At 40.1% G+C, this 13,296-nt stretch overlaps 1 protein-coding gene across 4 annotated transcripts in view; it reads left to right on the top strand.

The window, feature by feature from the left end:
* LOC134542927 (uncharacterized) overlaps positions 1-6,699 on the top strand; it is a 104,336-nt gene extending 97,637 nt beyond the window's left edge. For all 4 annotated transcript variants that reach the window (XM_063387521.1, XM_063387523.1, XM_063387520.1 and 1 more), the window contains exons 10-11: positions 2,154-2,372; positions 3,873-6,699. In XM_063387521.1, coding sequence (XP_063243591.1) covers positions 2,154-2,372; positions 3,873-4,207 — 554 coding nt within the window. In that variant the 3' untranslated portion in view covers positions 4,208-6,699. The remainder of the gene's footprint in view (positions 1-2,153; positions 2,373-3,872) is intronic.
* Positions 6,700-13,296: the final 6,597 nt, after the last annotated feature.

Raw genomic sequence — 13,296 nt, forward strand, 5'->3', positions numbered from 1 at the left:
GGAAGTAATTACAACTCGGCAACTTCACCACCGTGGCCAAGATGAAGGCGTTGGCTGCAGCTGTTACACTTCTGTCTTTACATTGGTGTAACATAAATGTCTCCCTGGAAACATTTTGGGAGACTGTAGATCTTTAGTTTCAAAAGAATAAATAACAACAAATGCAGGTTCGCCAATAACTGTGCATCTATTAATTTTTTTATCATATTTAATTGAACAAAAGTAAACAAATCATTATCTCGATAATTATAGATTGGTTTGGTAAAGGAGTTAATAATTTAAAATATATAATGGGACTAATACATTAGAAGTTACAATTTTTTATATATAGGGTAGTACCTTTATAAGTTAAAATTTTATAATAGGGTCGGCCTGTGTCAAATTATTAAGAGGTACCTTACACCATAGTTAAACATAATAAACAATCCCAGAGTGATAATTATTAGCATGTAGCATAATTTAAGTCCTGCACTTCCCACTTTAGTTATCACATATATAGTACAATTAGCTGGCACTCATAAATTGCATAGCACTGTCACACTGTAGAAGTCGGGGAGAATTTGGGGGTCGTTTAGTTGAAACTTGCTGGTCGGGAGTGATACATTCTACTGTAGCCGGGCTGCCAGGTGGCGCCTCATTTGTTTCCGGTTATTGAAGACGAGGAAGAGCATTTGGCCGCAATTTCGGTGCTGGCTCTGGGATACCAATTTTTTTATACTGATTCTTGGATACTGGTTCTGGGACTCTGGGACACCAATTCTTAAATCCTGTTAAAACAGGGTGTATTCCTTGCGCTCAGGAGGAGGCCCGCCGGGATGCGCACGAGATCCTAACCGAAACAAGCGCGATGGACGCGGAAGCACTGATAATTTAAATTTATTAAATTTATCAAAATATAAAAGTTTCTACATTGAAACACAGACTGACGAATTACTATCTAAAAACTTAGCGAGAATATCTCTTGACGAGATAACTGCATCCTAGAGGGCGTGTAGAATTTGAAACTTGCTGAGTTCTAGCCGAGAAACGAAGTAGTCAGTCTGACGTCGTCCCAAGAAGTCCCTAGGCGGTCAGTGTGGTGCTTAATTAAAATAGGCGCTTGATTAAGAAAGGAAGGGGGGATACTTCGGCTTCAGGTACGAAAGGTTCCAAAGACTTTAGAGTGAGGGATCGAGAAATACTGACTTCGATATCTCGATGTTGGTGTTAATGCCCGATCGCAGCACGATCTACTGGGTAGTGCCCTAAACAGATAAGAAGTCGACTCGTGCATATCGCACGAGACTAATTCAAAAGCATGGGGCTTATGGAGGAGATTGGTGGAGTGCTCTACTGTCTCGGGAAGAACGACAGGCAGATGTTGGTTGTGTGAGTTGCTAGGGTGCAGGCTGAGCTTGACAACCGCTCGGAGTAGTTGCTAATGTCGCCACTAGAGGTCAGGGGTGATACGTTTGTATACTCGCGAGATAGACCATCGCTGGCCGGGGTTAAGGACATGTCAATGCTCTGGGCGGTGATTCGTGGAAAAGAGGGTAAGGGGGGAATGCTGGTTCGTAAGAAATGTCTTACCCAGAGCACTTATACATTCTCGGGAGCATGACAGTAAGTGCTCACCTCAGGTGAGCTCTGAGAAACTGGCTGCCCTGTGAAGCTGCAGCCAAAAGCAGTCCTGATCATGGCATCAGACCATGTTTCAGTGACAAGACGTGCGCTGAAGCAAGGATAAGACGAGCCTGAATGCTGCCCTCGCAGAGGGTTGGCAAAAATCAGACACGGCACTGGGAACGAATCGGGGAACTAGCTTGACAAAGATTAAGTGGGAGTGTACAATAAGTTGAAAAAGTTTAAATTTTAGCTACAAAATTACTGCTGAAATAATAATTTAAAAATTCTAATTTACAATTGTGCCGAAAAATGCTAATTGGCGGCACACAGCACAGGGACTGATAGGGGAAGGGTGTGTGTGTTCGCTTGCAGGAGTGCCATACGATGCCAACCAACCTTTCCACCTACATGGTAATGCATCCCACGTTGGGCATGTGTTCCACGTGGTGGCCATGGAACAGCTAGGCAAATTCACCACTGTGGCCGAGGTGAAGGTGCTGGACGTAGCACAGGGACTGATGGGGAAGGGTGTGTGTGGTCACTTGCAGGGGTGCCGTACGATGCCAACCACCCGTTCCACCTGCACGGGCATGCGTTCCGCGTGGTGGCCATGGAGCGTCTCGGTAACACCACCACAGTGGACGAGGTGAAGGCACTGGACGCGGCGGGGCTGCTACGCCGCAACCTGCACCGGGCTCCGTACAAGGACACCGTCACCGTGCCCGACGGCGGCTACACGGTCGTGCGCCTGCACGCCTCCAACCCAGGTCGGTGTCATGCCGTACCCACATAAGTGACACTTTTGCCATGTGTTTGGTATTCAAACATGATACACATTTCTATTTATGATCCTGTTTCTTTGTGAAGATGATGTTTTTGCATGCCACATTTTATGCTTTGTCAATGTTGCATTTGAGTCGAACTCATTATTTAAGAACGAAAGTTTTGTTCGAAATTCGAACTTGTTCCAGAGAAATGGAAATAGGTGGGGGGAGGGGATGAAACCTAACTACATCATAGAGTATTCATGGGCTATATTGTATTAAAGCTTTTCGGATGCCCCACAGAATTTAGCTTGAAAAAAGGCTAACCACCAAAAGTTAAAAATTTGACATAGAATAATTTTCGCAGCAAGTATAGATTGAGAATTGTGTTCAGTTGTGGCATGAGTCTTCTATGACATATCAAGCTTAGTATGCATTTTAAGATTCTCCTGCATGAACTGCACTGTCGAAAGAAAAAAATTATTTTGTAATGGTATATGATCATTTTTATTTTGGTAAAGGGGGATATGTACGAAAAAAGACATACTATTCAACGAGTGGTCACTTTCAGGACGAGAGTCTACTTCAGCAATTTTGACGTTGGTTATGAGTCCCCATTTTCCTGACAACCATTCATATATATACAACGAACCACATCACATTCCACATATTCACACATCATGACAGTCGGATTGACAGATATCAACACACAGTGATTTGATTTTACTGAAGTTAGATTTAACATGTTGTTATTGTTGTACTTTAAATAATATAAGTACTAAAATTTATAAAATAACCATCACATATACATAAATGTAAGACTGTGAGATATTCGATGCCAATATCGAAATGTTACCTACTTAAGCAGGTCAATATTATTTTGTATGCTGGTTTTACCAGTCGAGGGTGAGGTTGACATATTTGAAACCTTCGCTAGTATTGCCAACATCGACACGTGAAAGATGTTACATTCCCGGATGTCGCACCGCCCTCAGTTGAGAGTCCGACATCACAGGTCCTGGGAATGAGACCAAATACCACTCAGCGTCAAGATTTTTGTTTGAAAACCTGGAGTTGTCATGACAGCGACAGTCTTATAAATGGCAGCCGGTATTCCCAGTATTAACAATGTATATATTTGATACATATGCTACACACATTATGACAATTGAATTACTTTCTTTTCTTTTAGAAAAATGTTGTTATTAAACACATTTTAAAAAGCAGTTCGTCATGTTTAACAGCAAATAATATAATCTATAATTTAACGTTGTAAACGTTATAAAAAGCCTATCAAAAATATGTTCTTGTTATACCTTCACTTGGCTCCCTCTCCCACAAATCCTGGCTACGCCCATTAATGCATCTATACATATTTTTGCAGTCACACCTCAGTTTCTTTCCCAACTCCCGCCTGTGCTGTCAGCACAGATATGTCGGGCGGTAAGTCTGTGGTGTACTTGAGACCGCTGATGGATGGACGTCGGACGGTTGTGCGCGCAGGTTACTGGCTGCTGCACTGCCACATCGAGTTCCACGTGGAGATCGGCATGGCGGTGGTGCTGAAGGTCGGCGAGGACTCGCAGATGGCGCCCGTGCCGCGGGGGTTCCCGCGCTGCGACAGCTGGCTTCCGGACCGCGAGGATCTGGACGACATGCCGACGAGTCCCGCGTTCAACTACTCGGAGGGCCGCGACGGAGACGAGGGGCCGTCCATCGTGTCGCTGACCCACTGGCTGCCGGCGATCGTCGGTTCGCCCGCCGCGGGCACGGCGTCATCCGGTCGACCGCAGCTCGGCCTGCTGTGCGCGACGGCGCTGGCCTGGCTGCTGCGGTGACCAGCGTGGTCGACTTGAGAAGCAATCGATGATCGACTATTACTGACAAGTGCCTAAAATTTTACTTAAAAAAAAAACACTCCTTTTATGTTTAACATCTCATCTCTCGATATACGACATTTGGTGGGAATAAATTCGTGAACGCGACGGAAGTCAAGGAACATGGAAAGTGTAACAACCACGGTGCCATCATCTGTAGCGGATGGCGCGAACTAAAGTTCATAAAGCCAAAGAGAAACTTTATAGAATTAACTTTTCAACGAATTTTAACAATACAAGAACTGTTTTAATACAATTTCTTTGTCAAAAATCATGTTCAAACTCGGGGTTAATTTTTTAAAGTCTTTTTAGAATTAATTGGAGCTGTTTCATTATATAGTTGAAAATTTCTGTCTGAAAACCGAATTATTCGATAGTCGACGCAGCTGCTCTGGCAGCGAATTCTAGCGGTAGGTGCTGAAACTATGTGCGATTTGCGTCCAGAAATGTAAGTGAAAACACAATTTGCGTTTATTTACCATGCTCGGCATTATTTTAAAGAAATACTAGTTAAATGTCGTGTCAGAGCCCCGAGTTTTATATTACAAGTTTATTTGCAACATGAAAACAAACGAATTTGGACTTTACCGAGGTTAGATGTTACACATCAGCTCTATCGAGTACTGAAAGACTTGCTTACATTTTCTTTTCTTTTTTTTTCCACTTTGAACTTACGATTTTGAACATATCACTTTTGTCCTCGGGGGAGCTTACGGCCGTGTTCTGGGTCTACAAGATTCAGTGCGCAAAGGGTTACCCTGGTTTTCGCGTTAAATACCTCGTCGCCCCTTTGTACAAAGAGCTGAGCTGGCGCTCAGTGCTTTCCCTTGTTGACTCGCCCCCTACAAGGGACGACTTTTAGCAGTGACCCCATCATTTCCACGGTGTGGTGATAAAAATGAAAGTGCAGTCCAAACCCTCGAGTTGCTTTCAATATTCCATAACCGAGAAAATTTTACCGCACTTGATGGCTATCGTGAAAATAAATTGTTTGAAACATTTTCCCTCTTCTTAAAATACGAGTTAGGGACGATATGTGGAAACAATTCTATCATCCTGACTGGCATCTCAGGGATCTTGAGGAGTTTATTAGATGGAGTTACGCCGGCATGTGAAGGGCGCAGGTCTACTAGAGTACCAAATGGCGATATTTTTTACAGTGTATAACGTGGCAGTTGTATCGGCGGTTCGAGAGACAACGCTGGAGAGTAATGTGCTAAGGACGAAAGTCAAGTCAACCTCGTCAAACAAGCGAACAGTCCACATTGTTTTTAGCACGTCTAGGTGTTCGTGACTAAAAGAATGTTTGGTTAGGTGAGAGTTAGGGACATTTAAAATAGGTACTCTAAAATAGTACCTAATGAAATATCTTAAAAATTGTGTGTGTTTTTTTTTAATTCCGGCCAAGAAGTTGCACGAGCTAGGGCAAACATCGGATATGTTCGGAACAGTGCGGACATCAGACTCCATTTCCAGTGAATCTAAGTCTTTCCCACGAGCTTGAAGTAAGATACGGACTGGGTCTCAGATGCCAGCGAGTGTATGGAGGGACCACATGAGAATCGTTACGAAAAATGAACATATCGTCAAGATTCTACAATCGTTAGTTAATGTTACGACATAGTAAAATTAAGTTTACTTGTTTATTAGGAAAAACTACAAATAGAAACACCAATTTATTTTCTCCAGCGGCTGTTTGAAATTAATATATTTTCAAAATAATTTGAGATGTAAATATAATAATTCCGTCACAAACTACTAAAGATCAAGTTAAGAATAACAACTCATGACTGTCATGAGGGCAGTGCAATTATTGGTCAAGTACTTTCAGAGAACCTGTTAAATTTAAACTATCCAGAGATTTATATTTTTGTATGATGTAAAGAATTCGGCGTTGTAGTCGCAGTTTGTAAACATCCAATAAATATACATATATACATATATATGTACCATAACTACTAACAAAAATAATTTACGAATTGAATTAATACATACATTGTGAATATGTTTGTGTACAAAAGGAAACAAAAGTGATAGGTCAGTGGCATTATTTGGCCAAATTGGTGTTAAGTAATGAGATGACATGCCTATCATAGTATTGTACAGTAACTATTAAAGTAGACTGTACCTGCAATCTGTGATATTAGATTAAGTATAAACACTGTGTATTATAAATAAAAATATGCCTAGTTCTAGCTCCTAATTAAAGCCTATTTTATAGATATTGTACTTAAGCTTACATTCGTTGTATTAAAGCCATATTTGTAAATTATACATTTGGTAAGATGTTTGTATCTTTGCATAAATACAATAATGAATATTACGAGAGATACTTTGTATTAAACTGATTCTGTTATATTTCCTTCCCAATACTTCTACTTGCAAGTGCTGGTCCTCACTTTCATAGTTGATGTATCATAAGTTAAAATAAAAGTATTTTGTAAAAACTTAAATGTAATTTTTTTTAGTTTGATGTTTTTCGTTGTTTTGCAACTACGCTTTGTTTAAATATATTTATACAAGATAAATCTTATCATCTTCAAACAAAGTGAGCAAAGACTTTGGAGTCATCACTGGTATTTACAAATAGTGTGTTGAGACACCTTACTTAAGTGCTGTAACCAATTTTTTCTTATTTTGTCCTTGTAAAAAAAAATTAATGCTCCTTTGTTTATTTTTACTTGTTATTATTTTATTTAGAGTTATATTCAAAGCCTGCAGGTTTACCAGTAAATTGCTTAATTTCCTTGATGAAATTAGCAGGCAGGTAGCAAGCAGTTGACCAAACGTCATTTGACTAAATTTCTGAGAAACTACGTTGGTAAATTATAATGTCGGTACTGTAAACACATAGTCTCCTTGGCATATATTTATGCATATTTTGGCACTGTTTATGTCGCTACCAATGAGATCTCTGGGGGTTTAGGCGTTACTACCATCGAGATCATGTCTACCAACAATGTTGTAGATGCTAGGTCCGACTGGGCTGAAGAATTTTCTACTGGAAATAGTATGTATATCATCGCGTTATTCGTGGTTGGAGCTATTGCAGCTTTGGGAGATGAGGATGGTCTTGATGATGGAATGGAGAAACTATTTATGCTCCTCCACAAACAAGGGCGATCTGAGATTCACAATCAAGATTAGCTATTAATATATACAAGTTCGAAAATCATGTAACTTTTGGAGCCATCACCTTTCAGTTTGTTCCTTTACGTATTTTGACATGCATTTTGAGTTCATCAGGTTGGCAGATTATTCAACCACATTATTTTATACACAGCAAAAAGTTTTCTTTAGCTTTAAATGGACAGTGATATGTTTCGTAGTGTTTTGCACTGAACATGTATGTAAAGGTCTTGCTGCATAAGGTACAATTAGGTCCTGATAAAATTGCAATCAGTCTTTTGCCTGTGACTTTTCAAGTTTCATAACATACAAACGGATGACAGCAATGCTACACTGGTATGTTACACATTCAGAGTTATTAAAATTGTGTAGATTTTAGGTGTAATTTGTTAATGAAATACCTACAGTTGATGTTTTAATGATTTAAATCATTCCAGATGTTGGCATAGGTTCCAAACGAGAGACTCACTCTCCATCAAAGCTTTAGAAAAACTGAGAGTTAATTCATTATTCTTACTTAGATACTTGCAATCACCATTCAAATTTGTGAGTCGAAACAAGTCACATTCATAGTATGAATTTTTTCCAATAGTATATTTATACTGTCAATTGGTTTATAAAATTCGAAGAAAAAAATATGGTGGGCCGATTATATTCGAACAGCGAGTCCTACAGTAATCATACTCAATACACCTGATGCTAAATATAGGACCAAGAGTCTTCGATCCATTGCTCCAACTAGCTCGAACTAGCTTCAATGGCAATGGGCTACATTTGGCTCCAACTAGCTCCAGTTGCATCTGGCTCCAATTTTATTTTGTTCCAACTAGCTTCAACTATCTCATATTCTTTCTAGCGATCTCCAATTGTCTTCAACTGACTACACATTTGGCTACACAATTGACTGTACGCAACGCACATTTCGATGCAAATCCTCCATAATCAACGCACATATTCGTAATCATATTCGTAAATCTTCGCCAAATCACTTAAACTTCGCCATTTCTTCGTAAATCTACATAAAGTTCGCAATTATCATCGTTCACTTCGTTCTCATCGTAGTACATCAACGATCATCCACATAAATATATTCGATTTCTTCTTCTAGGTACATTAACAAGCATCCACATAAATCTTCACAGCCATTTTCGTAATTCTTTGTACATCCTCGAACTCAACGCAGTACATTATCGAGAATCCACACAAATATTCATAATCATCTTCGAAAATATTTCTACATCTTCAAACCAAAAAAAAAAGCATTCTGAAATGCAGTTGAAAAGGTCGAACTTACGAAACCCGGGAACATCGGTACGATGCTCGGATATGAACCAAAGGTGTATGCTGCAGAAATAATATATGAATCTATGCGCGCATACCCGTGAATGTCATAAGGATACACTGCAATTGGGCAAGTAGAACGTAACTCAACCGAAGACTAAAAGAACATGCTACACGAGTTTTCGTCAATGGCCCCGTCAAGATATAAATTTGTTCAAGTACCGTACCACAAGGTATCATAGATGTTTCAGTAATCGTAATGTGCGCACACGAAGTCGTCGTCAGAACCGTTAACTAGCAAGGACACGTGTGAATTTTTTAAGTAATAAATTACACTTTGTCTACGCTTGAATCGATGGAAATAATGTTTGTGGCACAGAAAAGATATAAAATAAATCGCATCTGCGTGAAAAATAACAGTTCTCTGCCTGACATCGGTGCATTGACATCTGGCAACGTAAAGTTTATTTACAGTATATGACAAGTGCCAAATAAATATGGAAGACGAAATTCTTAAAATGGAAGACCCGGTAATGTTTCATAACAGCATTACGAAAATGGAACTGCACGAATACCAGCCTTTCCTGCTTGGTGAAGTAAGCTTCGCTGTACAGCTGTACTTTGCCTTCACAGGCATTTCTCCGTATAAGAGACAAGCTTGCTGACAAAGGCAGATGGCTCGAGTTTGACTATAACGAAAATATCCTGCAATGATATGCTTCATCTAATCTAACTTATTTCATACATACTCAATGGCAACGAGGAAGACCAGACAACAGATGTGGGCATAAAAGTTTCTATGAAAAACTACCTTTTCGCTCACGCCAAACGAACTGTCTGCTGCAAAGATGGCCGGCTGTGGTCTCGAGGACGAACGCAAACTACCTGTTTATGCCGAGGGAAAATTCGAATTTTTGTGTTCTTTTTGTCCATGTTTCTTGGATTCGCTGAAGACTACGAGCATATAATCATACATTAGAAATAGGTTTCTCGTACCGCTTTTAGCCAACACGAACATTAATGGTAGAGTTGCTCCTGCTGAGAATTCGTAGGATGTCTCGCTAACACTACCAGTCTATTGAATGGATGTTGCCACACAGCAAAGTGAGCACTGTAGGCTACACAATGAATCACACATCCAAAGTTTAATAAACGCACGCATCATTACAAAGGCGTCGCCAGCCGATGGCCTAGGAGGAGGAGGGGGGGGGGGGGGCAAGTTATGGGAAAAGTATGTATTTTTTTTTGCATTTGGCTACATTTTTTTGAATCTCTAGGGCTCTAAATGTGGGGGGGGGGGCAACTGCCCCCCTTCCCCCCCCCCCCCCCCGGCGACGCCCTTGCATCATTATAAAGTGTCCACTGCTTCAGTCGACGAAAGGACAGTAAGGGTTAGCAGATCTTCCTCCGCCACCGGGCCTGTGTGACGTAACCGGGAAAGGAAAGTCAGGGAGGGGAGGGGGGAGGCGGCGCGGCGGAGTCGCCCGACCCGCACGCCCGGCTGCACGTGACCGCCTCTGATCGGCCGGGTCGCTCCTGACCTCGGCGGGGCGGACCCTGACCTTGCGCCGTGGTCGCCGCCTGCCTTTCCCTTCCTCTCCTCGCGCGAGTTCGTTCGCCGTCGGCCCGACTGTAAAGGTTGACCTGCTGCTCTGCAGCGCGTCTCATCCCTGAATTACAATCTGCATTTTATGTGAACGTTTATTCTCACTTCAAACCCACATTTTCTGCCTTTAACACTGTCCTTGTTTGTGTGTGCTCTGTTGCCAGATACACGCCATAGAGTGCAAACAACTTTGTAAGTAATTATTTTTTTTTAATTTATCTGAAAAATAATTTTTGTAATTAAAAATTTGGAATTATAATTTTGGAAATAAATTTTCCTGTCTAACTTCAAGAAAATCATCGGATACAAATCACGTTTATGTTTGTTTTTTATTTTCCAAGGAGATGTTATTGATAGAAGCCTTCTTGGTTTTAATCATTAACAATTTGTTTACATCATTTAATTTTAAAAAATTGGCTCGTTTGATTGTAGCACATGCTTTAATGCAATGCCTTGTTATTAATAGGACAGACTGCTACAAATAAATTCTCCTGTGAAATAATAGTTATTGTTTAGCATCTAATTTTTTTTTGTCAGAATGTGTTAATACTATCAGTAGACAATGTTTTGTGATCTTAGAAAACGCAATAAACAGTCAAATTAAAAATATTAAAACTTATTATGATTAACGATGGTATGCAAATAATACATGTAATTTTAACAAGTCTGGTGTTCTCAATCTGGCAACAGTGTTCACCATCTGTACTGCAATCTAAGCGTGAGACAGACTATAGCAACTATTAAACTTACGAGGCAGTGATTTATACTTTAAATTAAATTTACATTGTTAAATTTTCTTACGTCTAAAACATCTGTAGTCCTAGGCCTTGGTGTGGGATTGGAACCTTCAGCAATGGAGAAGTGACGATAATTTATTTTGTGACTGTATGTTCAGAGTTAATCTGTTTGATAGCGTTCGCGTTTCGTACATACTCAAGGGAAAATTTGATTAATTGTAATTTTTTTTTTGTAAATGGAGCAGAAATATTCAGATATTTGAAAATTTTAACATTTACATTAAAACAACTGTATCATTACAAAATAGTGTTCACCGTAATACTTATTTCAGATCATTACCCAGGCATTTATATTTCGTATCACATGTTTTCAATTTATTTTGTCGCGATGAACCTGCAGCCGAAGTTTGACGGTCGAATTCATTTTTACGTGGGTAAAAAACCTTATTCAATCTTTTCTCGAATCCGAATCTCTAATTCGAATTCCAGAGAAAACCTCAAATACACCCCTATAAACCGAATATCTAATTAGAATCACAGAGAAAACCTCAAATACACCCCTATAAACCGAATATCTAATTAGAATCACAGAGAGGACCTCAAATACACCCCTATAAACTGAATCTCTAATTCGAATTCCCGATAGGACCTCGAATACACCCCTCTAAACTGAATTTCTAATTATAATCCCCGATGACCTCGAATACACCCCTCTAATCCGAATATAGGTGTCAAGTGTAAAGAAAAAGAATAATTCACAATATACGAAAAATTATAACTACGGCGTTGAAACATTCTACCCTTTAAATGGTTGTTTCACAAACTAAGTTTCCAGAATCAATACATAATGTAATTTTATTCATGTAATTACACGTTAAAATTCCAATATCTTGCGGAACGGTTAACAAAATAGGTTTCGAAAAAAAAAAAAACTGACCTAGAAAAACTTCAGAGATTATCAGTGTTGAATTATTTTTTTTTTAATTTACATTATTTCCTCAATTAGTTTTCCTCGGAATCATTTTACCTCGAATATCAAATCATAATTATATATATATATATATATGTGTGTGTGAGTAGGTGGGTAGATGTATAGGTGTGTAGGTGTGTAGGTGTGTAGGTGTGTAGGTGTGTAGGTGTGTAGGTGTGTGTGTGAAATGGTTTTTGGGACCAGGATCCCATACGAAATAACTATGTATAAACCCTCCGGAATTCGCACCAGGGTATCGACTGCAACAGGCGGACTTGCTTGGAAGTACGCCTGAAGGTGACGAACGGCTCGGGGGGGTGGGGGGGGGGGGGGAGAGCCACGCACGTAATAGCGTCCTCGTCCCCAAGGCCGCATACCTGCGAGCGTGCGTGTAGGCGGGCCGGGTCATGTTACACGCGTGTTCCCCCCACACTCCCTCTCTCTCTTCCACACCTGTCCCGCCGGGCGGAAGCAGGACTGCATCCTGGTGGTCGGAGTTACCGCGCGGGCGGAAGTTTCATTTATTTTTTTTCTCTCAAAATTTTTGGGGGAAGGGCTTTCGAAACCCCATTTTCTGTGGCGGCTGTGGACACACACCACAGGGCCGTGCCACCATTACATATCTCAATGAACGGTACCCACTCCGACGTCTGTAAAAAAATGTACATATTCTATATAGTCCTATTTTGTTATTGCATGTAATACCGAATAAACTTATATCTAGTGTCCAGGCAAACAAAAACAATTAATGCAGAAGGTTTTTTTTTTTAATTTTCCTTCAAGATTATCATGTAAAACATGTAAATAATGTAAATGTATGTGTATGTGAGAATAGTTATAATGTTTACTAAATATGTTTTGTCCTTTGGTAAAAGAGCACTGAGTGCTGGAGTACCAACTACCATCGTACAATCCTTGTAAAAATGCATCATAAATAAATACTAACGAATTTGATTTGTGGTGGCTATTTCATACTCCCATTCAAAAGGCCCGTTGGTAAGTAAGGTCCGTCTCCGAAAGTATTGGGGCTTGTTGAAGTGAATGTACCAAGGGCCTGCGCAGTCCAGACATCCCTTTAATCCCGGCCCGGTATGTGCTGCCGACCTGTGGACATTTGCATCGCCTTCAACGGCTGTGTGTGTTCTTTTCTTTGGCGTGTATTTCTTTGTCTGTGTTATTCGTTAACTTATTGTATTTATAATCTCCTTGTATATAAATTCGATTCTTTGGTGGTTTTTTTTTTATTCTACTTTTCCCCATGTATTTTATGTCTGTTTATAGTGTGTTTTATCATGTATCGTTTTTGTCCTTTTTGTGCTTATCGCTT

This window comes from Bacillus rossius (genome assembly GCF_032445375.1).
Source record: "Bacillus rossius redtenbacheri isolate Brsri chromosome 9 unlocalized genomic scaffold, Brsri_v3 Brsri_v3_scf9_2, whole genome shotgun sequence".
NCBI classification, from domain to species: Eukaryota; Metazoa; Arthropoda; class Insecta; order Phasmatodea; family Bacillidae; genus Bacillus; species Bacillus rossius.